A 27,190-nucleotide genomic window follows, 5' to 3' on the forward strand; every position below is an offset into this window, starting at 1 on the left:
GTGTGCTTTAGACGACAGGGACCTGGATTTGGGAGTCGGGAGGCCTGCGTTTTATCTCTGGCTCTGCCACTGATCTGCTGTGTGACCTTGGACAAGTCATTTAATCCCTCAGTACCTTTGTTTCCCCTTCTGTAAGAGCTTTTCTCTGTCAAGTTTTTTTAAAGAGCTGAGATAACTGCAGTCTTGTTGACAGTAGGATTTTAGCCATCAAAGCAAATCAGGTCTACACTGGATGGGGGCTTGGACCAGAGTAGATATATCAGTAGCTAAAATCCTAGACAAGAGTTACTCTCACAGGTAGCAGCCATCTGAAGATCTAGCTACCGTGTGACTCAACACCCCAAGCTAGGGACTTTAGGTCTCAAAATCAAGGTTTCTGCCATATTAACCGAAAAGTTTTTCATGGTGGTTCAAAGGTTTCCATGAAGACTCTTGACAAACACATCCCTGCCCTGTGCAGCAGCCTAGGCCAGTGGTTCTCAACCTTTCCAGAGTACCGTATCCCTTGCAGGAGTCGGATTTGTCTTATGTAGCCCCAAGTTTCACCTCCCTTAAAAACTACTTGCTTACAAAATCAGACATAAAAACAAAAGAGTCACAGCCACTATTACTGAAACATTGTTAGTCTCATTTTTACCATACGATTATAAAATCAATCAATTGGAATATAAAATGTACTTACATTTCAGTGTATAAGACAGAGCAGTATAAACAAGTCATTGTATGACATTTTAGTTTGTACTGACTTTGCTAGGGCTTTTTATGTTGCCTGTTGAGGCAAATATCTGGATGAGTTGATGTACCCCCTGAAAGACCTCTAAGTACCTCAGGGGTACACGTACCCCTGATTGAGAACCACTGGCCTAGGCGAATGCATAGGAGGAAACTGACCAACAAACATGAAACTGACAGCTCTCTTCTTCTCATCCAAACTGAAGGGCAAAAAAAAGGGGGTAGGGGAGGAGAGAGAAGTATTTAAGATTTGGGATATTCTCCGAGTTTTAATAATCTCAGGTGTTGTGAATAATGCAAAAAGAGTGTTTTAGTTAAAAAATTACCAGTTTGAGAAGTTATTTAATTAACCCTAAATTAGTATTTATTATTTGTATTACATTAGCTCTTGGCTGTCTTGGAGATGGCAGGTGCATTGTGCTAGGATCTGAAGTACACATAATACAGGGTGGGTATTTGCTCAGAGATTACACTCTCTAAACAGACAAAACAAGGGGCAGGGGAAAGGAAATATCACTATCCTGATTTCATAGGTGGTAAACTGAGGCATAGGGAGGGGACACGGGGTTTGCTGATTTCTACATCCAGAATCCCAAACCCTCCAGAGGCCCTCCCTGCCTTTGCTACTCAGTATCCATGCATGGGGGCAGGGCATAGCTTTTGGGTTTTTGTGGTTCTGGCACTGAGCAAGGACTCAGGACATCTAGGGCCCATTCCCAGCTCTGCTACAGACTCCGTGTGTGACCTCGAGCTGTGATAATGTTCCTGTTGGGCAAGGCACCTACCCGCTCCAGCCCATGAAGTGAGGAGATGGAGGTAGGAAGGGGACTGGCCAACCCCTTCTGGGTTGGCACCGTGAGGCTTGGGTCTGTACAGCCCTAACCCAGCCAGCTCTGATGGGCATCAGCTGGCATCAGCAGAGCTTTTCATGAGAAGCCAGCCTGGCACCAGCCCCTTGGAGGCTTGCACCCTGTGATCTCCTCCATTCCCATCCCCATCCCCAGCATGCTAACATTTCTCCTGCTGCCCCCAGGCCACCCACCCTCAGCATCGCTGCAAGCTCTCGTGCCAGTCAAAAGGCAATACTGGGGCAGCACTGGGGAGGAAATAAACCTGGACGCTGTTGGCCATGTAGAACCAATAGCACCTTTCCAGCTACTGCAGATCAAGTGGTTAGCAGGACAGGGGATCGTGACCAGCAAAATGACATGAATTACGACAGGCTAAGAGATCCCATGACACAGACAAAACTTCAAGCGTCATTGGCATCCCCCTTAATCCAGCAGCTACCAGAGCAGAACAGGAATACGGACCACTTGATAGCGGCTACGTGCTGTGCAGATACTTACCAACCCTCACAATCCCAGGAAGTGGGTTGGGCATTAGGATCCCCACTGTTGGGCTCATAGGTGTGGCAATTTGCTATAAGGTCACCCAGCAAGCCCAAGCAAAGCTGGGATTAGAACTCAGGAATTCCTGGCTCCCGTCCTGTACTCCAGCCACTAGACAACACTTCCTCTCAATGAAACAACCGCCCATGCCCACAACCTCTCGTAGCAATGTCTAGGGAAGAGAGGAGGGAGATCGGCATTCTATTATTGCTGGGGATCAGCTAGCGCTCGACACAGAAGAGACAGGGGTGGGGAGAAGATGGGGCGGGTTAGAAAGGAAATGTGGCAATGGAGGATCTTACTCGAACAAAGATCAGCGCGTTGGAGTCTCCCACTTTATATTTACCCTCTGAGACTTTGATCATGGGAAACTGAGAGGGGCAGGTACAGCAGCCCAGAATCTCTCGCACCTAAGAGAAGGAGGAAATTAAAATATTAAGGGTCAGTGCCACATACAGGAGATGAACCCCCAGCCCACAGCAGAACCAGAAGGTGACTGGACTCCCAGCCATACACAGCGAGAACCTGTCCTTTTTGAGCTGAGGCAGGGCACGTGACACCCGGAGACACCACCAAAAGCAAGCCACGAGCACCCCCAGGAGGGCCACATCTCCACTCCCACCTGCAAGTGGCTCTGGCTACAGGCCCTGGACGGGAGTAACCCAGGCTGATTTCGGAGGCCTGGAGCAGATTCTGGATGTGGTGCCTGGGAGGAAAGGGATTCAGGTTGGGTTTCTCGGCTTGCCTGGATTGAATTCTGGGTTCAGTCCATGGGAGAGGAGGACCCAGGCTGGCAGGCCACCTTCTTTTGGCCAGAGAGTTCTTATAAGCAAACAAAGCAGTGCTGGTTATCCAGTCTTATCCCATGCTGACCCACCCCAGCACTGTCCCGGTTATCCCGTGTTATCCCGTGCTGACCCACCCCAGCGCTGTCCCGATTATCCCATGCTGACCCACCCCAGTGCTGTCCCGGTTATCCCATGTTTTCCCGTGCTGACCCACCCCAGCGCTGTCCCGGTTATCCCATGTTTTCCCGTGCTGACCCACCCCAGCGCTGTCCCGGTTATCCCATGTTTTCCCGTGCTGACCCACCCCAGCGCTGTCCCGGTTATCCCATGTTTTCCCGTGCTGACCCACCCCAGCGCTGTCCCGGTTATCCCATGTTATCCCGTGCTGACCCACCCCAGCGCTGTCCCGGTTATCCCATGTTTTCCTGTGTTGACCCACACCAGTGCTGTCCTGGTTATCCCGTGCTGACCCACCCCAGCGCTGTCCCGGTTATCCCGTGTTATCGTGTGCTGACCCACCCCAGCGCTGTCCCGGTTATCCCATGTTTTCCTGTGTTGACCCACCCCAGCGCTGTCCTGGTTATCCCGTGCTGACCCAGCCCAGCGCTGTCCCGGTTATCCCGTGTTATCGTGTGCTAAACGACCCCAGCATTGTCACTGTACCAGGCAGCCCACATTAGCCATGGTGTGCGAGAGGGTTACAAATCTACTACTGCCTTCTAGCGACCCAAGGAGCATATCGGAGCCCCGCTTACCTCGGAGCCTTGAATGGATTTACGCTCCCAGCAGCCTTGGGGCATAGGCAGGGCTATCACCCCCTTGCACAGACGGGACACAGGCAGAGACTCAGGGAACATCTACAGAACTGGGCCAGGGGAGGGGCTATTTAATTTTTTTTTTTTAAATGGAAGTTGAGATTCTCAAGTAATCACAGGACTCCGGTAGCTGGGGCTTTAAGTAAAGCATCAAATATTGGGAGACTGGCAATTTAAAAAAAAAAAAAAAATCGCTAGAGTTGACGACACGGCATCCGTTGTTTGGGAGCCTGGCAAGCATGCTCAGCACTTTCCATGCCTTCTCGTATAAACTGCTTTGGACGGCAGCACAGACATTGTGCGCCCAGTTCCCAGCACTTACACCTTCTCTCACACACACAGCCCATTCAGAGCCCCAGCAGGGATGGAGCCAAGGTTACAGCACTCAGCAGCCAAACCCAGCACACAAATGCAAGTTTAGAACAGATAAAAAGGCAGAGATCCTGCAGCTTCAGCTCTTTTGCTCCTCAACAAACAGTTACAAAAAATATTCACCTCACAATAGGTGGAAGGCAGCCAAGCAAGCCAGGGACAGCCAGGAATGGAAAATGGAGACATTGTGCAAAGTCTAGCTCCTCCATTATGAAAACTGCCCGCGCTGCATGAGCTCTGGTGACCCTTGGACACCTTGTTTATGCCAAGCTGAAAGGAGTGAGTTCCAGGAAGGCTTGTGCAGGGACAAGGTTCCCAGAGAGAATCTGGTGCCCAGAGATCCAGCTCTCCATTTCAATTCCTTTTTGCCCTCCCCTGGGCTCTAACAGTCTGGTGGAATCAGCCCCTGGGGCAAATCGATCTATTTCCAACCAGTCTTCTCTCCGTGCTGCTACTCACAGCAGCCACATTGGTCACTGCTCCGGCGGGAGGCCACTCACTCAACGGTGGCTTGCAAACGATTCTTTTAATTGGGTTGGATCTTTCCAGCTTCTTCATGCTGGAGAACGACAGGGGGCGTTCAGCTCCTATTTGCTCTTAGGGATCTTGGGACATGCTGGCTCGTTTCCCCTGCTTTTGCTTTTTGAGAGGATTTCAGAAGATGCACAGTCTGAGCTCTTTGACGCTGTCTGAAAGGGCAACAGGTGCTAACAAAGGCCTTGTCTGCATGCAGATTTCAATCCAGTGTTGGCCACTCGTGCCACGTTATCCAAGGGCTCACCAGATTTGATGTTTACTTAACACTCAAGCTCCTGGAATCCCGTGATTACATGAGACGCTCAGGTTCCAGTTAACACGAAAATGTGAGTTTCTAGCAGTCAGTGGGTTGGAGAAAAAGCTTGAAAATGTGATCTGGACGTGGCCCAAAGGCTTCACAAACCAGGAGGCAAAGGCCCAGGCCCTGCACTGGTGGTCACTAGGGCAGCAGGATTTGGGGGACGGCCTTTTGCTGTCCTCGGTGGAAATCCGGCGGTGTGGGGGTCCATCTGCTCCAGATCTTTGGCAGAAATTCGGCGGTGTGGGGGTCCATCCGCTCCAGATCTTTGGCAGAAATCCGGCGGTGTGGGGGTCCATCCGCTCCAGATCCTTGGCAGAAATTCGGCGGCGGGTCCTTCACTGGCTCCGGGACCTGCCACTGAAGTGCCCCGAAGATGCGGAGCGGAAGGACCCCGCTGCCGAAGACCCCAGGCCCCCTGAATGCTCAGAGGAGCAGCGCTGCCGCCTAGGGCGGCGAAAACCCTGGCGCTGCTCCTGCACAGGCCACAATATTTAAATAATTGTATGATTTTTTAAGCCAATCTCAGGGGCTTTGGGGCACATGGGGACAGCAATCCTGTAAAATCCATTTAGCTGGACTAGTGCAAACTGGTGCCACTCTGCCTTCAGTGAACTTTAAACATATCCATAATGGACTCCAGCTCTCTCGAAATAAGGCACTCACACCGAAGCGCATCCACACAAGGGTTGGCAGCGGTTTAACTACGCTGGTTTAAGAGCCATGTTCTCAGGCAGTCAAGCCCAGTCACCTTTAAAATGCCCCAACCACAAGCAGCTGGTGCTTTTGAGCTGGAAAATGCAATTTACCTAAATCACTCAGCTAGGAAGTGGCCGAGTTCGAACAAAAACACAGACGAGAGCGATCGCCGCGACGGAAGGGCCTCTGTCTCCAGCAGCACAGCCTGCCATCAAGCATCTGCAGCAGGGTCTCTGATTTACCCTGGCTACCGCTACTGCCTGGTGCGACTTCCCCCGGGACAGCAACGAAACTGACCAGCCTTTGGGCGCAGATAGCGGCACATGGAGGAGAGGGATTTTGCTGCTAATTAGCAAAGCAAAGCCCTGAGCCTGGCTCCATACTGCCATGCTAGGGCATGTGGCATTCCAGTGAGACACGACAGGACCTACGGCGTCACACTCGCCTCAGGACTTGCAAACCTCCCCTCCATCTGGAAGTCCCGCTCACAGAGATCAGTTCCCTCAGCCAGCACTGCCACCCCGCTCCTGCGGCCCAGTGTGGAATTATTGCACCCGACGTATCACAAAACAAAGCTGAGCGCTGATGGAACCATTCCCAGAGTGGCCTGTATGGGGAGGGTGGAGCATCTGTCCTGCAGATGGAAATGCGCGCCACACAGCTGATTGATCACCACTCTGACAGCTGCACTCCACTAGAACAAGAGGGGGAGTTTTGTCTGGTACTTCCCCCACTAAAACCTGAACCTAGACTATGGAACTCCTTGCCACAAGAGGTAGCTCAGCTCTCTGACCACAGCCTTGTCTGCACCGGAGCTTCAAGCCATCAGTGACCTGTAGCGGATATAGTTGCACCAAGGCAGAAGGCCAGAGTCCTGCTAAAGCTACCATTTGCACTAGGGAAAGTTACCACTGCTTGAAACCAAGGGAGGCTGTGCTGCTACAAACTGGCTCCTAGCACCCATGCCGGTTTGCACTACGGGTTGGCATCAGCACACTGCAATCAGGGCAACCCCAGCAGAGGTAAGCTCATAGCTTTCCCGTCAATTTCTGCACGGTACTTACACTAATCAAGGTGGGAAGGGAGGGGGGAGAGAATGTTGTTATCCGATTTTTAAAGGCTTGGCAGGTGCAGGGAGGCCACTGGGAGGCTGGGCGAGTACCTAGATGGACAAAGCTTCACTGGTGAACACAGGAAATTAACAGACAAAATCCCCTGTCCAACTTCATCTAATCCCCCGTGCTGCAGAGGGCTGCAGCTGGATGCAGTGAGCTGTGGAGCTCCAGGCCACCCCCAGCCCCAGCGCTCCCTTCTCCACATTGTAATTATTCTGCAGTCGGCTCAGCCTGCACATGTGGCACCGCTGGCTGGCTGTGCATCCTCCGGGAAGGCAAGCGTCCCAGCCTTGCCACAGAGACTGGCTCTCAACAGCTGTTGGCTCCAGACCAGAGCCAGAGCATCAGGAAGAGGCAGATCCCAGACCCCAGGGTGAAGTCTGCTGTCATCTTCCACCCGGGGGATGGAGCCCTGTGGCATTTAACACAAAACAGATTTCTAACCACGCAGATCAAATGGGACCCAAATCCTCCTGGATTAGCTCCAGCACCATGTGTGAATTAACGCAGGGGCAGCTTGTGTCCCATAGAGCCAGGAAGTTCAGCAGAGAGGAAGGGCCCATGGCAGGGGGCCTCTGTGCCACATCAGCAGCAGGGCTGATGCCACACAGTGGGATCTGTCCTCTTCTCCCCTGGGGAGCTCCTCAGACCAGGGCCCTCCTCCCTCTAGATTGCAGCTCTTCGGGATCATTCACTTCAGCCCCAAGAAGAGGGTTCTTCCCCACTACCACCCACTTCCCATTCCCAACCACTTGCCCTCTGACCTGCGGCAGCGACAACTGGATTTGGATTTCCCAGCAAGCTCAGTGTGTGTGTCTGTGTGCGTCAACTCCAGAATGCACAACTGCTTAGCCAGAAGGTTCACAGCCCCCCACCCCCAACAGCATCTGGGATGCAAAGTACATGGGAACATCACTGGGGTCTGACCCTACCGCCCCCACCCCAGCAAGACTCAGCAGTGTTGGCACAGTTCTACCTGCAGCTTCTGGTTCAACCCTGATTCTAGGGGCCGCCCTCCGCCCTGAGCCAGTTATCACGTTTGCTCAGGGCTAGTAGCCAGACGGGGCTCCTTTCGGAGCCCACAATGCTTCTAAATGGGGTCGCTGACAGTCTGAGGAGCAAGCCATGAGCCAAGGGCGAGGGCCGCTTGGGTGTCCAGACAAACAGGTGCAAGAGCCTGAATGCGTAAGAGACCCTCGTTCCCCGAGGGATTGGCTTAGCACTGCCATCCCCAGGCTGGAGCCCCCTGGGAGCACAGACTCTTTCCCTTCATTCCCACATGAAGTCCGGTAGTTTCCTGTCTGGGGATCTTTCAGCCGAGACCCTCAGCCTTTGATGCCAGAGGAACCAGTTGCTCTGGAGGATGTTAAATAGCTCATGGCTCTTCCCACACAGGCCCCAATGTCTTTGGTAAGAATCAGAGAATATCAGGGTTGGAAGAGACCTCAGGAGGTCATCTAGTCCAGCCCCCTGCTCAAAGCAGGACCAATCCCCAACTAAATCATCCCAGCCAGGGCTTTGTCAAGCCTGACCTTAAAAACCTCCAAGGAAGGAGATTCCACCACCTCCCTAGATAACCCATTCCAGTGCTTCCAGTAGTCACCCTCATGCACACTAGCGTGCTGCACTCCACCCCAGAGCTGGCTGCTTTCTCAGCAGTGCAGCATGTGTCTCGCCAGGTGGGGAAGGCGCCAGGTCTGTCATACTTTCCATGCTGTAACCCCAGAGTACCTTCTCCAACTTACTGGAGGTTTCATGGTGACAAACTCAGAGTCCAATTGGCCGCCAGGAAGCAGTGATTTAGCTACTTCCACGTGGCAGAGACACTAACCCCCCCCCCCCACTCCTCCCCCACAAGGGCGTGAGCATGAGACTCACTGCGAAGGGAGAGCACAGAAGGAAAGAAGCCCAGGAACTGGCACTGTGCCCTGTTTACCCAGCTCCCTCCCAATCACTCTCAGGGTGGCACAGATGCAATGCCAGGCCCAGACTGAATGGACCCCTGGGGCCAGCAGAGCGGAAGGGGAGAGAGGAGCTGCTAGCGCAGGGAAGCAGCAAAATGCACCCAATAAGAAGGATGGTTTCCAGCACCAGAGGACCGGGTCTGGCACCACGGTCTTGGCCCTTTAAAACGCCATGTGTCCTGCAGGGAGAAGGAGGCTCGCTCTACAGGAACTCCGTGTTATTCAATGGGAGTCAGCCAGCAGGGTGCAAAGGATTTTAAAGGGTCAGGATGGGTTGATTTCACAAGCACAGCTTTCCCAGCCTCCATTTGCCAGTTTGCTTGAGCAGGGAGAAGGAAGGGGTTATGCAGGTCACCAGCCTGATTGCTCTGGCAACCTGGATATACCAAGGCAGGGTGATCATACCCCACACCGGAAAGGGGCCCCCCGATGGTGCTGGGAATTCCATGCCAAGGCAAAGGGAACTGCGAGTGCAGTGGAAGCCAGGGAGCCGGTCCTGGACGTGTCAGCCCAGAAGCACAGAGCGGGAAAGCAAGATTGTGCAAGGGGGGAGGGTGATCAGCAGTTGTAACAGGGCATGTGTTGCACAAGGGAGTCATTGAGGGGGAGCTCTGAACTGTCCCTTCTCCCACCCCCAGTACAAAGAGTCCAGCTATGGAGGCTCCAGTTTCCTAAAGCATCTAATGTATTTAGAGGGCACCGATCAGCACAGCATCAGGGCACCGTGACGCCAAGCAGTGGGTGAGGAGCCCAAGTCACCTGCAGGACTCAGCCAGGGGAAGAGGCTCCCCAGGAAGAGAGACTGTGGCTCAGCTGGGGACAGGAAACTCCTGCTGCCTTCCCTACCCCAGGAAGCACCTGGTTAAGGCAGAGAAAATGACGCGACGCCGTCCTTCAGGGCAAGGGGAAAGCAGGACGGCTCACCTCACCGGGCTCAGAGACGTCCGAGAATGGGAATCTTAAAAACACTGGAGCCACAGCGACCCTCTAGGAGTGGAGAGAATGACTGAATCCAGGGGGGACAGTCAGCGTGCAGCCGGTTAACCTCATCAGTAAATGGGCACAAGTCTCCGGTGACGGCTGAGCACTGCTTCCCCCAGCCCCAACAGCAACCTGCCAGCACACAGGCAGGTCGAGATCTTTGGCCAGGGGTCCCAGTCCTGATCCCTCACTCTGCTAAAGCAGGCAGTGTTTATATATAGGGTGTTAATGGCTCTGCTGTCCCATTGCCACATAACCAGCTATCCCACTAACAACCACTTCCTCGAGCTCCTCTGCCCTCACCTACCACCCACGGACTCGCCATTCTGCTTTCCCCAGCCACGCAGCTGCCAGCTGATGGCTATATTTGGGAAGGCAGTTTGAAACACGTCTGAGTCTCAATGGAGAGAGAGAGCAAAGTTTACGGCACGGATTACGCAGCAGCCTGCCTCTCTCTGCCCACGACCCAGCGGGCGTTCTAGGACACCTCTATAAATCAAAGCCTTTCTGCTCAAAACACTTCACCATGCAGTGAGGAATTCACCCATCTCCATAATGCAGCCACCTCTGGGGTAGGTAATGGCAGCCTTTTAGCAGCACACAGCAACACTACTGACAGATGAAAATAGGAAGCGCAGAGGAACAGGATAGCCAGCTGAAAATGGAAGGGAAGATCAGGGAGCGGTGCATTTAGTAGGCAGAGTTTGGTAACAGATTACCAGAGCTTGAGGCAAGAATCAAAATCAAATTCCCCACCTGGAGGCGGTGAAGAATGGAACAGCTGATGTAGGTATGAAAAGTCGGTGTGCACAGAGCTGCTGCTGTTTGCTCAGCCCATAGCTGTCTGAAGAATGTGCCCCCAACTCCACCCCCACCCCCAGGCAAAGATTCCAGACCCAGGGCACTCAGTGCTACTACACAGCTCACAGGCAGCTCGATCTGGAGCCAGACAGATTTTCTCTCAGTCCTCAGGTTGAAACCAAGTTGCTCTGCATTAAACCCTCCATCCTTCCATACTAACCAGCGCCCTCGCTGGAAGGAGCCCTGCCGGCCTATGCTGCAAGGCCCAGTTCTGCAGCGATTCCCCCCTCCCAGGCAACAGGCCGGACAGGATCAGTGTCTCTCCCCCAGCTCCAGGCAGCCTGGTTTTCACACCCTGAGCCCCCCTACATCACACCAAAGCCAGTGGGAGCTGCTGGGTGCTCAGCAGCTCTGAGCGCCAAGCAGGGCTGGGACAGGAGACTAAGCAAACCCTTTCCTGTGAGCCTGAGGCACTTCATCTATCCCAGGGCTGGCTGGGCAGGAGAGAGCATTTCTTGTCACCGGGCCTGCGAGACAGACATCAGAACAGTGATGCCAGGTGCTGCTGGCGCCCGGGGCTTTGCTGCCCACGGTAACAAGGCGTCAGCCTGCCAGGTGCAGCGTTCTGCCCCATCCCAGTAATACTCCCCTTTCATTGCAGTGGGGTTTGCAGAGCCCACTGCAATGTAGGCACTATCCCCATTTTACTGACAGGGAAACTGAGGCACTGCGGCGCTGCAACCTGTCCATGCAGTGAGTCCGGAGTGCTGACCCCCACTGCCTGTCGTAACCACTAGAGAACGCTGCCTTCTCCAGCTGCTGCTTGCTGAGACTCTTAGGACTGCAACAGGAGCGGGCATGAGCAGACACACACGGTCACTGGCTGCCACGAGGGTCCGTACACACAACTCTGGGCTGGGAGCAGCCTCCTGTAGGAAGCTTGCTCTCTACTCCACGCTCCGCCCCACTTCTCCCGATGCCCATAAAAGCCCAGGGCATGTCACATGGGCTGGTCATTACAAAGCAGAGAAAAATGTATTTCAGCCGGCTCTGCTTGGAGGAGGCTTGTTTAAACCCCAGAACAACAACGTGGTCACATCTCTTCTGGGGCACAGACGCAGCAAAACCCCGTTAGGTCACTGTAGGTACAGCCCTGTAGTCAGCCATACTCTGACCGCTCCTGCTAACCTGGGGGTGGATCACCCCATCCCAGACCCCTCCCCTGGCCCCAGGGTGCAGTCACATTGTCCCACAGCAAACACCCCTTTAGACACATCCCCCACTGCGAAACAGTCAGCCAATGAGCAGTCACTGCAGCAGAAGTCCCCAGTGTGCTCCGAGGTCACCCCGCCCCCGCCCCCAGCAAGCTGGAGATTTAATGAGGAATGGGGGCAGGGAAAGGGTTTACATTAAAAAGGCCTTTGAGATTAGGGAGTCAGGGGAGGTCAGGTTCCCCCTCCTGCTCACCAAGGCTTTGATTAAATGATCCCTCAGTAATCCGGACTCGGACACACACACGCACCGTCTTCTCCTTGGGGCTTCAGGGCTCACCAACAGCAAATGGGAGTGGGCAGATAGGCGGCAAGGCGGGCTCTCAGCTAGTGCTGTCTGCTGGGGGGCAGTGCTGCTCCAGTCGCTGCCAGCCCTGGGTCCCCCATCTCCTCCAGCGTCCCCTTCCCCCCATTCCCCATGCAGAGCCTCTCCTCTACTTCTCACCCCACCCCACCGCCCTCCTACCCACAGGCTGGATCAGACCAACCCAAAGCCAGTGCTGGAATGCAGCTGCCAGGCTCTGGGCTCCCAGGCCGAGGGGACGTCCCCAGCCCAGCCGCCCCCTTCACAAGCGGGGCTGAGATGCCTGCTCCAGCCCAGCCCCCGGAGTACTCACAGCCCGGCCCCCGCCATGAAGGGCTCCAGGGAACATAAGAACGGCCATACTGGGTCAGACCAAAGGTCCATCTAGCCCAGTATCCTGTCTGCCGACATCGGCCAATGCCAGGTGCCCCAGAGGGAGTGAACCTAACAGGTAATGATCAAGTGATCTCTCTCCTGCCGTCCATCACCACCCTCTGACAGTCTAGGGACACCATTCCTTCCCCATCCTGGCTAATAAAGAGAGAGAGAGCAGAGGCCTCAGCGATCTTTCACCAGGGCCACTGCAGGGCCCTCTCCCCAGTCTGCTCCCTTGCACGGACACTTGGAAAACTGCCCCGTCTCTACTGTGAGGCAGCAGCACAGAGCTGCTCGCTGGACCTGACTTCCCAGCTGCACCTACACGATCACAGGGCCTGGGGAAAGCCCAGGCTGCTGGGTGCCCATGGGGCAGTACCTGTGTCGCTGCTGCCCCCTCACCTTTTCCTGTACCCCAGCTAGCAGTGCCCTCCTTGGAGCTGATCCACTACGTCAGGAACGGATGCTGTGCGTCGGCCCTCCAGAAGCCAGGCCAAAAGCAGCCCAGATGCCTCCTTAGCTCAGTGGAAGCCCCCTTGGAGCAGTGGAACACGGGGCCCCGTGGGCACAACCCAAACAGCACACTCCAGCCCAGGGACCTCACATCTCCAGTGGCCGTGTGGCTGGCTGGTGGGCACAGCTGGGACAGTCTGTGTAGGGCCTCAGAACCCCCCATGCAGACCTAGCACTGCTGTGCTGGCTACGCTCCTGGATCTCCAGGTGGAAAGTTCCAGTTGCTCCTCGCCGAGCCTCCGGCATTAACCTGCTGTTGGAGCAGCTGCGAGCTCCCACCGCAGCACAGCTGCCAGGCGCTGAGAGCTGGCGGCCACTGGCTGCCAGAAAGGCTATAATTTTACCCTGCCCTTTAGCGAAGAAAAAACATCTAAAATTGGTGCCGAGACAATAAGTGATCAGGTTTCTAAGGGAACACCGAAATAGATGGGCAAGCAGTGGCTAAAGCCAGCTCTGCCGCCATCCAGCCAGGCGTGAGGTAAAGAGATTGAGGCCCTCACTAGACTACCGGACTGTGCTGCCCCTCCCTGCTACTGAAGGCCAAGATCACCTCATCTTCCTCACTAGGTTCCTCTCCGTGCCTATTTTCAGGGAAGCAGCAAATATAGTGCCTAGACTAGACACAGCATCCTGTCCTGCTAGAGAAAGCTTCTTCCCCACCAGGCCTCAGGGCACCCCCACTTAGCAATGCCAGGCGCTCCCCCCCGACAGCAGGCTGCCAGGCCCACTGCCTGCTGCAGGATGGCCCTTTGCGGGAGTTAGGGGAGGAAGGCTGCCAGCCAGCATTGAGATCCACAAGGTGGCTTGCAGTGCCCCAAGGAAAGCCTGCCACCACTTGTGGGCACCGCCACATCACCATGGAGCCAGGAGGCTGATGACTGTCTCGTCATCGGGGTGGGGCCTCGTGGCCCCATTACCCAGCCCGCAGGTGGATTCCAAGAGGCAGTAGATCTAGCATGGGCAATGGGAAGCCAGTGTCCCGTTCCCTAAATGGTGCACTTCTGCTCCCCACGGCAGAGAGGCGCAGCCCTCCTGCATTCGCTGCACACCTGACAAAAGCGGCACACACACACCAGTGGCAACGGCGTCCGTGGATGGCCGGTGCGAGGCTGCAGCTGCATAATGTCATTAAACCCCCAACACTGCTAGCCACCAGCCTCTGCCCAGCTGCAACTAGTCTTGCCCTCCCCCCCCCCCCCCAAGGCCAGAAGTTGCTAGAGGGACATCAGCACAAACACACAACCCACCATTACAATTATAAAGCACTTGATAAGGAGCAACTCCAGTTGGTTGGCTGGCTGCTCCCCAACCCCGCAGCGAATAGAAACAGGATCCCTGGCTCTCTCAGCTGGGAACAGGAGGCAGCACCCAGCAGCTCGATCTGGAGCCAGACAGATTTTCTCTCAGTCCTCAGGTTGAAACCACATTGCTCTGCATTAAACCCTCCATCCTTCCATACTAACTACATGACCAGCACCCGCCCTCGCTGGAAGGAACCCCGCCGGCCTATGCTGCAAGGTCCAATTCTGCAGCGATTCCCCCCTCCCAGGCAACAGGCCGGACAAGATCAGTGTCTCTCCCAGCTCCCGGCAGCTTCATTACACCAGTAGAGAGCAGAGCTGAGGGAGGAAACACGGCTCCCTTAAACCCAGTATTACATGGCCCAGCCCAGGCCTCAGAGGAAGGATGATCCAGTGGTTAGGGTGTTACCCTGAGACTTGGAAGACCAGGGTTCAAATCCCTGACCTGGCAGATTCCCTGTGTGACTTCAAAGGCATCTCTCTCTGGGCTTAAGTTTCCCATCTGACCCCTGGGAGAACAGCCCTGCCCCACAGGGCTGTGTAGGGATAAATCCAATAAAGATTGTGAAGTGCTTGATACAGCGGTGATGGGGACCAGAGAAGAACCATAAATAGACCCCACACCCTGCAAAAATGCCCTGCAGCAAATGGCACCCACTTAAGCGCTGGAATGGGTTATCTAGGGAGGTGGTGGAATCTCCTTCCTTAGAGGTTTTTAAGGCCAAGCTTGACAAAGCCCTGGCTGGGATGATTTAGTTGGGGATTGGTCCTGCTTTGAGCAGGGGGTGGGACTAGATGACCTCCTGAGGTCCCTTCCAACCCTGATAATCTATGATTCTAAGCCCCTCCCAGCACCCAGAATGCACCACATCCCGCCTAAACCTTATCAGCGCCCAAGAATACACTAAGCAAAGTCACTGACCTGGTCTACACTACGAGTTTAGCTCGAATTTAGCAGTGTTAAATCGAGTTAACCCTGCACCCGTCCACACAACAAAGCCATTTACTTCGACATAAAGGGCTCTTAAAATCGATTTCTGTACTCCTCCCCAACGAGGCGAGTCGCGCTGAAATCGACATTGCCATTTCGAATTAGGGTTAGGGTGGCCGCAATTTGACGGTATTGGCCTCCGGGAGCTATCCCACAGTGCACCATTGTGACCGCTCTGGACAGCGATCTGAGCTCAGATGCACTGGCCAGGTAGACAGGAAAAGCCCCGCAAACTTTTGAATTTCATTTCCTGTTTGCCCAGTGTGGAGCACTGATCAGCACAGGTGACCATGGAGTCCCGGAATCAAAACAGAGCTCCAGCATGGACCGAACTGGAAATACTGAATCTGATCTCTGTATAGGGAGATGAATCTGTTCTATCAGAACTCCATTCCAAAAGACGAAACGCCAAAACATTTGAAAAAAAAAAAAAAAAAAAATCTCCAAGGCCATGATGGACAGAGGCCACAACAGGGACTCAACACAGTGCTGCGTGAAACTTAAGGAGCTCAGACAAGCGTACCAGAAAGCTAAAGAATCAAATGGATGCTCACGGAGGGAGGGGCGACTGACGACTGTAGCTATCCCACAGTTCCCGCACTCTCTGAAAACCATTTGAATTCTGGGTTAAGCTCCCAATGCCTGAAAGGTCAAAAACATTGTCGTGGGTGGTTCAGGGTATATGTTGTCAGCCCCCCCCCCCCCTCCTCCTCTGTGAAAGCAAAGGGGAAAAAATCGTTTCTCGCCTTTTTTCCCCCGTCACGTATGTCGACTGGATGCTGCTGGCAGACGCGGTGCTGCAGTGCTACACAGCAGCATCCCCTTGCCTTGTGGACGGCAGACGGTGCAGTATGACTGGTAACCGTCATCGTCGTCCCGTGGGTGCTCCTGGCCGGCCTCGGTGAGGTCAGTCGGGGGCGCATGGACAAAAAGGGAATGACTCCAGGTCATTCTCTTCTTTAAGTTTTGTGTAGTGGAGATTCAGTCCTGCCTGGAATCTCATGCGAGCTGGAGGCTTCTGCCTCAGGCTGCTCTCCCCGTCGGCAGCACCGCGCGGTCGCACCTACCCCTTGCTCCCAGGGCTCACAATCAGATACTTTTTGCTGCCAATAAAAAAATAAAGCTGCCGCAGAACTGGCCCCCAACATCCATATCCTGGGACATTTTGTATTTTACCGGTGTCAGCCAAAGCCCACACACACATGGAGATTCAGTCCTGCCTGTGCGTCTATCCTAGTGCTCATCACAGAGTCCCATTTTCAGCTACAGGCTGAGCAAGTGCAGAATGGTGGTTCACTCGACTTCGCTGTAAGCCAGCCGCCCTCCCCTCCCCTCCCCCTTTGATCTCTGCTTGCAGAGGCAATAAAGTCAGTGTTGTTTCAAATTCATGCATTCTTTCTTACTTCATCACACAAATGGGGGGAGAACTGCCAAGGTAGCCTGGGAGGGGTGGGGGAGGAGGGCAGCAACGGGTGGAGTTGTTGTAGGGGCACCCCCTAGAATGGCATGCAGCTCCTCATTTCTGCGGGATGTCTGGGGCTCTGACCCGGAGCGGCCGTTTGCCTCTCTGGTTCTTTATTGGCTTCCCTGATATTCTAGGCAGGACTGACTCTCCATTAGACAAAACTTAAAGAAGAGAATGACCTGGAGAGTCATTCCCATTTTTGTCCAGGCGCCCCCGACCGATCTCACCGAGGCCGGCCAGGAGCACCCATGACAGCAGCAGACGGTACAGTATGGCTGGTAACCGTCTTTGCCAACTTGCAAAGGCAAGGGGCTGCTGCTGTGTTGCGCTGCAGGACTGCATCTGTCAGCAGCATCGAGTAGACATACGGTGAAAAGAGGCTGAACAGGCTCCATGGTTGCCGTGCTGTGGCGTCTGCCCGGGCAATCCAGGGAAAAGGGCGCAAAATGATCGTTTGTCCTTGCTTTCACGGAGGGAGGATTGACTGACGACATTTACCCATAACCACTCGCAACAAATTTTTGGCCCCATCAGGCATTGGGATCTCAACCCAGAATTCCAATGGGCGGGGGAGACTGCGGGAACTATGGGATAGCTATGACTCAGTGCAACGCTCCAGAAGTCGACGCTAGTCTCAGTACATGGACGCACACAGCCGAATTAATGTGCTTAGTGTGGCCGCATGCACTCGACTTTATACAATCGGTTGCCAAAAATCGAATTCTGTAAATTCGAAGTAATCCCGTAGTGTAGACATACCCACTCATAGAATATCAGGGTTGGAAGGGACCTCAAGAGGTCATCTAGTCCAACCCCCTGCTCAAAGCAGGACCAATTCCCAACTAAAACATCCCAGCCAGGGCTTTGTCAAGCCAGGCCTTAAAAACCTCCAAGGAAGGAAACTCCACCACCTCCCTAGGTAACGCATTCCAGTGCTTCACCACCATCCTAGTGAAATAGTGTTTCCTAATATCCAACCTGGACCTCCCCCACTGCAACTTGAGACCATTGCTCCTTGTTCTGTCATCTGCCACCACTGAGAACAGCCAAGCTCCATCCTCTTTGGAACCCCCCTTCAGGTAGTTGAAGGCTGCTATCAAATCCCCCCTCATTCTTCTCTTCTGGAGACTAAACAATCCCAGTTCCCTCAGCCTCTCCTCATAAGTCATGTGCTCCAGACCCCTAATAATTTTTGTTGCCCTACGCTGGACTCTTTGCAATTTTTCCACATCCTTCTCGTAGTGTGGGGCCCAAAACTGGACACGGTATTCCAGATGAGGCCTCACCAATGTCGAATAAGGGGGAACGATCATGTTCCTCGATCTGCTGGCAATGCCCCTACTTATACAGCCCAAAATGCCGTTAGCCTTCTTGGCAACAAGAGCACACTGGTGACTCATATCCAGCTTCTCGTCCACTGTGACCCCTAGGTCTTTTTCTGCAGAACTGCTACCTAGCCATTCGGTCCCTAGTCTGTAGCAGTGCATGGGATTCTTCCGTCCTAAGTGCAGGACTCTGTACTTGTCCTTGTTGAACCTCATCATGGTTTTTTTGGCCCAATCCTCTAATTTGTCTAGGTCCCTCTGTATCCGATCCCTACCCTCTAGTGTATCTACCACGCCTCCTAGTTTAGTGTCATCTGCAAACTTGCTGAGAGTGCACTCCACACCATCCTCCAGATCATTAATAAAGATATTAAACAAAACCGGCCCCAGGACCGACCCTTGGGGCACTCCGCTTGAAACCGGCTGCCAACTAGACATGGAGCCATTGATCACTACCCGTTGAGCCCGACGATCTAGCCAGCTTTCTATCCACCTTACAGTCCATTCATCCAGCCCATACTTCTTTAACTTGGTGGCAAGAATACTGTGGGAGACCGTATCAAAAGCTTTACTAAAGTCAAGGAATAACACATCCACTGCTTTCCCCTCATCCACAGAGCCAGTTATCTCCTCATAGAAGGCAATTAGGTTAGTCAGGCACGACTTCCCCTTGGTGAATCCATGCTGACTGTTCCTGATCACTTTCCTCTCCTCTAAGTGTTTCATAACTGATTCCTTGAGGACCTGCTCCATGATTTTTCCAGGGACTGAGGTGAGGCTGACTGGCTTGTAGTTCCCCGGATCCTCCTCCTTCCCTTTTTTAAAGATGGGCACTACGTTAGCCAACAAAGCGAGGAGCTGGAGGTTCCTGGGTTACGGTTGGGCCGGCGGAGAGCAGTGAACTAACTGGCTAAGAGGTGTGCACATCCTATCACAGCTGCTGCTGGCCCTGCTGCGAGGATGGGTGTCTCATTCACCACTGCGTCTGGTCTCTGACTGCAAGCTCTGCCGAGCAGGGGCTGTCACCAAGGATAGGTCTGTTCAGCACCTAGCTCACGGGGGCCCAGCGGAGTTGCTGCTATAAGGACAGGGATCCATGCCCAACACCCTGGGTACAGGCCCAGCAGCGAGGGCCAATCCCTCTAGGGTCAGATGAACAGTCCCATCCCTGCTTCATCTCTAGGGGAGTGCATGGCGCGACCCCAGGGATGGTGCTCTCAGGTCCCACCCCTGCCCTCACTTGCTTCTGCAAATCTCTCGAGCTGAGAAGTCAGGGCGGAAAGCTCATGAGAGAGCAGGCTTGTGCCCAGCATGCCCTCCAGCTTGCAGCCTGGCTGGGAAAGCCGTGGAGAACAGCTTCCCTGGAGCATTTCTGCTTCTGACCAGAATCAGGAAGTGCATGTGGGAGCAGTGGCATTTGGCATGTTAGATGGCAGAGAGATTTCCGAGTGGAGACCTGCTTGGGTTCAAGGACAGCTCCTCTTAGCCCCCGGACAGCAACGTTTCACTCCTGGCTCTAACACCAACTCAACCTTTCACCATGCTGAGGCCTTTCCCTGTGCCTCAGTTTCTCCATCAGGACAACAGGGCCGGGAGGGTTGATTGCTGTCTCTGCAGATGTCAAGCACAGAGGCCAAGCCACACGCTGGGCCCAGGAGCGGACTAGCGGGGGGGTGGAGGGGTTGGACTTGGAGAGCAGCATTAACAAACTCCGGCCCTGTCGCAAGCACATTCACTCCCCAGTAGGTGAGCCTCTCCATCCCTGGCCATGCCAGGTGAGAGCATCACAAAACCCCACTGGCTGTCCCAACAAACCCCACTGGCTGTCCTGACCTCGCCGCTCTTCCCGTCCACGCCCCAGCTCCTTCCAAGCACCGGTCGGGCCAGGTGGCTGCAGTGTCGGGGATGAAGCCTTGGGCTGGGGTTCAACTGTCCCAGAACGGCCAACAGTCCCAGGAAGCTACAACTGCCATAGCTACCCTGATCAACTGGTCCTCCTGCCCCTATCCCACAATGCAGTGCGCTCTGGATAGAAATGGCCCCAAAGCCCCCTGTTCCCAGCAGCAGCGCTAGGTACTATGGGATAGAGGCCTTGGGCGCCCCAGAATCAGGCCCAGATTAAGGAATTTTGGGGCTCCGAGTAATATGGAAATTGGGGGGCCCCCCTCACCTTCCATAAACTAGACAGCAAAGCACTCACCACATATATCCCTTCCCACAGACCCCAGAATGCCCCCTTCCCCACCCCACACACAGGCCCCCAAATGCCCCTCCCACTCCACATGTACTCTCCCACAACCCTCCCCATCTCCCACTTGCCTTGACAGCTCCCATGCACCCCTGACATACACCCCACTCACCACAGTTCCCAACATCTCCCATTACTCACCCCACTGCCCCCACCATCGCTCAACATTCCCCAGCCCCCCAATCCTCCCTAACTCACACCCCCAAACTGCCCACTCACCTCACAGCCCACCAACAACTCAGCCCCAGCCCGCACCTGGACGTTCACCCCCACCTCAGTGCTCAGCTGGTCCCCATGCGGCCGCCCAGCAACTCTGCGTGCTCCCATCGCTCTCCGCGCTCGGGTTTGGCCCACAACAGATGAGCGGCCAGGCCACACTAAGCAAGTGGCGTGAGCTGGCGCACGGGTTGCAGTGCTGCTCAGTTCTGGGCTCTCTCCCCTAGGGTTGGGGGCCCCGTACGAGTGCACCAAGTGCACACTGGTTAACGTGGGCCAGCCTGGAATGTCCACATCCAAACGGTGCTGTCAGGACCGAGGGCCCCTCACACTACCAGAGCAGCACAAGAGGCCTTAAATCAGGTGGAACCAGCCCCCCTAGGATTCCTCCTACCCAGGGTGATCCAGGCTCAGCACCAGCCCAACTTCCAGCCCTCAGGTAGGGGTCAGGCCCCCTGGGTGTGACACCCAGACCCACTGCAAGGAGGAGAGAAACCAGGGTTTCCCCAGGCTGACTCCCCTGCACCAGCCTCCTCCTCACTTAGAATCATAGAATCTCAGGGTTGGAAGGGACCTCAGGAGGTCATCTATTCCAACCCCCTGCTCAAAGCAGGACCAATCCCAATTTTTGCCCCAGATCCCTAAATGGCCCCCTCAAGGATTGAACTCACAACTCTGGGTTTAGCAGGCCAGTGTTCAAACCACTGAGCTATCCCTCCCCCCCTTAGCAGGGCCTCTCCCATGAGCAGGCCCCAGAAGGTAGCAGACTGCTCTCCCTGCCTACAGCCAGGGCTAGCCGCTCCCTGGTTTGCTTTGCAAAGTGGGTGTGTCGCACCTTGGGAAGAACCAGCATTTCTGCATGTTTCCACTTGAGAAGCTATAAAGCAAACTCCATGTCTAAAAATAAAGCCAGTGATTTATCCAAGGGCTTAATTTCAGCCTGGGTTCTTTGGGAGAGAGAGAGACTGCTCCAGCAACCACAGGGCCAGCTCTGAAAGCAGCATTCAGGACCTACAGCTCCGGGCAAGATCTCCCTTTGTCATATTCCCTAGGTCCCCAGCATCAGCATAACCCCACCAGCCCCCCCACTTTCCATCCTAGTCCATCACAAGGCTTCGAGCAAAGCCCAGACTGGGAGAAGAGCTGTTTTCTCAAGATGGAAGAAAGTGTGATGAAGCTTCAACCGAGCGGAGAGAATCTGATTACAACGGTCTCATCTCCCGGGGAGCCCTAGGTCTCCATTAGAGACGGGCGCCTGCCGCGCAGCTCTGAGCCACAGCCTGGCTTTGCCAGAGCTTGCTGGGATGTCAGGGTGTTTTTCCATCCGTGGGCGCCAGGAGTCCCTTTGGGCAAATAATAAATAAGCAGCAAGATCAAAATCCTCACAGATAGAAAAGGTACCCAGGAAAACAGATGGGTGATGACACATGTCAGACTTTCCTCTAAGGGATCACGTCCCTCACACACACAGACAACTTGCCGGGCGGTATCTGGCTTTGCTATTGGACCACTCTGCCCTTTCAACTGAGCACACCCCAGGACTGGCACGTTGACAGCTTTAGAGCCTGCAGCCCTTGTCACTGGCTATAATGATACTGACCCGCACCAGGCTCAGAGAGGTGGCAAGGAGAGGAAATCGTACTGGCTACCTATACAAGCCCATGGTCTTTGCTACACGACTCAGCAGTGAAAAAGTTAGAGAGACCGAAGTCAACTTAAAATGTGGCCCAAAATGGGAATCCTGAACAAAAGCTTTTATAAAAGCCCAGAGACCAACAGAAATGCTCCCACGATCAGTACAAGCGCCAGTGAAAAATGCTGTGTTTGTTCAACAAGCCAGTCCCTGCTGCGCCAGGCACCCAAACCCAGCAGCATCAAGAACTGGAAAGTCAAAGAGCCACCTGCACTGATTTCCAGCATCTGAGAGAGGGGGAAAAGCAAACAAACCACAAACAGCACATTTCACTTTCACTCATCTAAGACGTCATTAGTCACAAATACATCAAGGAGTCTGGTGGCACCTTAAAGACTAACATTTATTTGGGCATAAGCTTTCATGGGTAAAAACCTCACTTCAGATTCTTCTTCAGTGAGGTTTTTACCCACGAAAGCTTATGCCCAAATAAATCTGTTAGTCTTTAAGGTGCCACCAGATGCCTTGTTGTTTTTGTAGATACAGACTAACACGGCTACCCCCTGATATTAGTCACAAATGTTTGCTTATGATGCATTTTTAAGGTGGCACTGCCCCTTTAAGGATGCTGACACTTTCTCTGTCATTCGGTTTCAGAGTTAATGCCACAGGGAGATGGATGGGAGAAATTCACTGCAGAGTGGTTTCTAGTGACAGGATCAGACTGCACTGCTTTGGGGCCCATGCGGAATGACTGTTTCCCAGGCATAAGGGGTTAACAACTTAATTTTTAAAGATGCTGAAAGTTTAAACCCTGTCAGAACCATTGGGGTGGCCAGAGAATTGCCGGTTTGGTACATCCCCACGTACCAGCTCAGCCCAACACCATCCCCGCAGACCAGGTGGTGGCACCGCACACTCGGCTGCAACCAGGGCTCACGCTTGGCCTGGCACACCCATCCCTGGGACAGGAAGGCTCAGTCAGTGCCCAGGACTATCCCAGCCTCTCTGCCCAGCGGGCCAGTCACAACAGAGGTTTGTTGGGATGCGGACACGACTCCTGCCCTCCCATCCCCATTTCACCCGGGCCACCACACTGCCATCAGATGGGCAATTTCTCACCAATAACTTGGGGCCAATTCCAACTGCCCACTGGAGGTGGAAGGCCCCATGCTCCCCCATCACCAAAGCCTCCAAGCTACGCAGCACTCCACCCTCCACATTTGGAGAGAACTCTTCCCCCAGGCTATCCAAGTTAGGCCTGCCATGATCCCCCTCAGCTATAATACACCACGTGATAGTCCCCTTCCCCAACTGGGGCCAGCACGTCTTTGTGGGTGGGTCTGGGGGACCAAGTGGGAGAATGCACCAGGCCTACAGATGCTCTGAGCAAGAAAAGTAGAAACAAGTTGGGAGTGGGAGGAAATGTAACCACTGGTGGGTGGCATAGGCATGCGCATCTCATTTCATTAGGGTGTGCACCCAGGGAGCCCCGTCCTAGCCCGGCCCCTGCCCTAGTCCCGCCCCCATCCACTCCCTCCTACTTCCTGCTCCCTGACTTCCCCCCTCTGAACCCCCAACCCCTCCTGCTCCTTGTCCCCTGACTACCCTCTCCTGGGACTCCACCCCCTACCTAAGCCTCCCTGCTCCTTGTCCCCTGACTGTCCCCTAGAACTCTACCCCATACCTGTCCACTGACTGCTCCAACTCTTATTCACCCCCCACCCCCAGACAGACCCCCGGGACTCCCATGCCTATCCAACTGCTCCCCATCCCCTGACAGGACGCCCAGAACTCCCGACCCATACAACCCCTCCGCTCCCTGCCTCCCCCAACCCCTCTCCACATCCCTGCCTCCTGACAGCCCCCCCAAAACTACTGACTCATCCAACCCCCCCAGCTCCTTGTCCCCTGACACTCCCACTAACTGCCCCCCCAGGACCCTCCTTGCTCCCTGACTGCCCTGACCCCTATCCACCCCCCACCCCCTGACAGACCCCAGGACTCCCATGCCCCATCCAACCCCCCCGCTCCCTGACTGCCCCCTCCAGAGACCCCCCCACCCCTAACCACCCCCCTGGGATCCCACCTCCTATCCAACCCACCCTGTCCCCTGACTGCCCCCACCCCTTATCCAACCCCCCTGGCCCCGGACCCCTTAACATGAAATGAGGCTCCTAGCCTCCCCGCAGAGCCAAACACTGCCCCGTGGGAGAGCGCAGCCCTGGCCCCCAGAGCGCTGCACGTGGGGCGGTATGGCTCCAGGGGAAGGGGAAAGGCTGGGGAGGGGCCGGCAGCTTGCTGCGTTCGGCCGGGCGCTCCGGCCCGGGAGTGTGGACCCCGCGGCTTGCTGCGCCGGGGAGTGGAGCCATTTGCCCACCCCTGCATTAGGGTGTGCCTGGGCACACCCGGCACACCCCGTGCGCACGCCTATGGTGGGTGGACAGAACCAATGCCTTCCAGTTACCTCCCCCCAGTTCAACACTGAAGTGACTTAGATCACTAGGAGAGCCACAGTGGGTAATGGTGGAAGGAGAGGGTCTCATGTTGCTTGTATGTTACTTGGGGGCACAAGATACCAACAAAATGGAACAGCCTCTCACCAGCTCATCCAGGTTCTTGAGGTCACACAAGGAGATTCTCTGCACCCTGCTAGGGTAGACAGGTGACTCAGGGCCCAGGTCTTGGCTATCCTCCTGGGTTTCCAGTCCCCCATAGGCTATCTGATCCCTCATTTCCTCCTCAATCTCCTGCTCCATCTGGATCAGCATCGGGGCCAGCATCCCAAACTTGGAGCCCCTCCTAGCGACCTCTAGAAGGCACAGGACGAAGTTCTTCTCATTCTTCTTCAGCACCAGGTCATTGGTTTCGAACATCAGCACGTCCTGGATGCCCAGGTCCTGCCGGCACCACTGGATGAAATTTGAGACGTTGTCCCTGGCGATGAAGGAGCCGGGCACCACATTCTTGGTCTGGTAGACAACCTCATTCTGGGGCACCCTCATGCAGGCAGCAACTTCTGGGTGCTGTTGCTGGAACTCCAGAGCAATGCGGTTGACGTTGTTGGCATGTTGGCAGAGATCACACCCGGTCTCCAGGGTCTCCATGAAATTCTCCACCTGGACATCCCAGCCATAGAGGATGCTGAGCCACTCAGCCAGGTCCTCCTTCATGGCGTAGAGATACTCCTCACTGGACCGGAAAGGCCGGATGCTCTTGGAAGCTGCAGACTGGATGTTGCTCAGGTCAGCCATCTTGCATCCCGTCCCTGGGCGTCACTTCAGTGAGAAGATGACACACATTAGAGACAGAGAAAGGCAGAGAGACCACCACTCCTCCCCCACCTCTCCAGTGAGCCAGAAGCCACACCCAGCTCCTCCTATGTAGCAGACAAGTCCAGCGATGGGAACAGATTGCATCATTGGGATCCAGATGCCAGCTATTGAGTGGAAGCAGCATGGTCCCATGGGCAGGGCTGATGTCACTTTGGGCGAGTTGCTTCCCTTCCGCTCTCTGTGCCTCAGTTTCCCCAATCTGTAAATTGGGGACTCTGAGCCACACCCCACATTCTTTGAGGTCTTGGGACCTGATTTCCAGGAGTATTCAGAAACCCTGAATCCCACTTACTTCATCTGAAATTGCCAGTGCTCAGCACCTCTGCAAACAGGGCCCATCACCCAGTACCCTTAGCTCAAGTCAGTGACACCCTGAAGCTTTTGTCTCATGGCCCCTTCCTTCTGCTCTGTCCTCATTCCTCCTGCGGGGGTGGGGAGGCCATGCCCGCCAGCAAACTCTGGGACTATTTCCAGCCCTTGATCATCACTTATTTTTTAACTAAGGGAACAAGGAGCCGGTCACCAGTCACTGAGCAGAGGGGAGACACCCCCGCAGCCAGGCGTGGCCTGCCCTGAGTGATAGTGGCAGCAGCCGGTTGGCTTTCAGGGCCATATTTACCGGCTCCTTTCAGGTGCCTAACAAGCCATTTTGGCTGCAGTCCTTGTGCAAGGATGACTCACAACAGCCATTTACCAGCCGCGGTGGAGCGGTGGCCCATGTTCAGAGCTTGGGAAGCTGGGGCCTTACGGCACTTTTTTGGAGAGGGGGAAGAAGGGGTGCTACATACTGGCCTAGCACTAGAAGGGACGTGCAAGATACACCCCCAAGCTGCAGCACAGGCCCCTTGTAAAGCAAGGAGCTCAGGAATTGGCTGCCAAGTTCTTTCCCCAAACAGACAGAGACGCAGCCGCTGGAGCTGCCCAGGTCACCCCAGGAGGGTTCAGCCTCCCGCTGCCGGGCGCTGCTGCTGACAGCCCCGCGCAGAACAAGGGCCCGGCCCCCTACAGGGCCCGGGGAAGAGGAGAGAGATCGGCGCTGCTCACCTGAGTCGCCATCCTCCCTGCCCCTCTCCCCAGGCGGCGCAGGCCGCTGGCGCTCCCCCGAGCAGTCCCCGCCGGGCCGGGGAGGGGGCTCCGGGGGCGGGTCAGACGTTGGCAGCAGCAGACGGGGAGGCAGAGCAGAGCCACGCGGCCCTGGGGAGCCGGAGCTCGCTGGAGGGAGACTCACCCTCGTCCTTCGTCCTCCAGCTGGTTCGCGGCGACCCGCAGCCGGAGCCTCCCCCCGCCAATGCCTCGACTCGACTAATCCGGCCGGCGGAGGCCGGGGCGAGGTGAAATCCGCCGGGGCGGAGCCGCGCCCGGGAGCAGAGCAGCCCCCCGCCTGGCTCCGGGGCGCGCCCGGAGTTCCCCGGGGCCGGCTCGCTTCTGTTCCCGGGGCGGGCGGGAGGGAAGTTCGGTGGTGCCCGCTCGCGATGGAAACTCCCCGCTTCCCTCGGCTCGCCGCCGGCTCCAGCCGCCAGAGGCAACAACCACGTGGGCCGCCCACTTGGCTCTGGAGCGGCCCAGGAAGGGTGGGAAGCGGGTGCGCCCGCTATTAAAGTGACCGCGCTCCGTTATTCCAGTACAACGCACCGGCTGTGCCCAGCCCGGGCCCTGCCGCTTCCCCACGGGCCGGGGGGTCGGTTTTGTGCCTTGGAAGCGATCAGGGGAGATGGATTTT

The 27,190-nt window shown here is 55.2% G+C and overlaps 1 protein-coding gene across 3 annotated transcripts in view; it reads right to left on the minus strand.

Moving 5' to 3' along the window:
• Positions 1–26,911, minus strand: part of GAS2L1 (growth arrest specific 2 like 1) — a 41,617-nt gene extending 14,706 nt beyond the window's left edge. The window contains exons 1-3 of one of the 3 annotated variants that reach the window (XM_054006774.1): positions 26,699–26,911; positions 24,739–25,413; positions 2,426–2,533 (exon numbers count right to left, since the gene is read on the minus strand). In XM_054006774.1, coding sequence (XP_053862749.1) covers positions 2,426–2,533; positions 24,739–25,389 — 759 coding nt within the window. In that variant the 5' untranslated portion in view covers positions 25,390–25,413; positions 26,699–26,911. Of the gene's footprint in view, positions 1–2,425; positions 2,534–24,738; positions 25,414–26,514 lie in introns of all 3 variants that reach the window. The other 2 variants (XM_054006775.1, XM_054006776.1) reach the window with 2 other exon arrangements.
• Between the last annotated feature and the right edge of the window lie 279 nt (positions 26,912–27,190).

This window comes from Malaclemys terrapin, chromosome 16, assembly GCF_027887155.1.
Source record: "Malaclemys terrapin pileata isolate rMalTer1 chromosome 16, rMalTer1.hap1, whole genome shotgun sequence".
Classification (NCBI taxonomy): domain Eukaryota; kingdom Metazoa; phylum Chordata; order Testudines; family Emydidae; genus Malaclemys; species Malaclemys terrapin.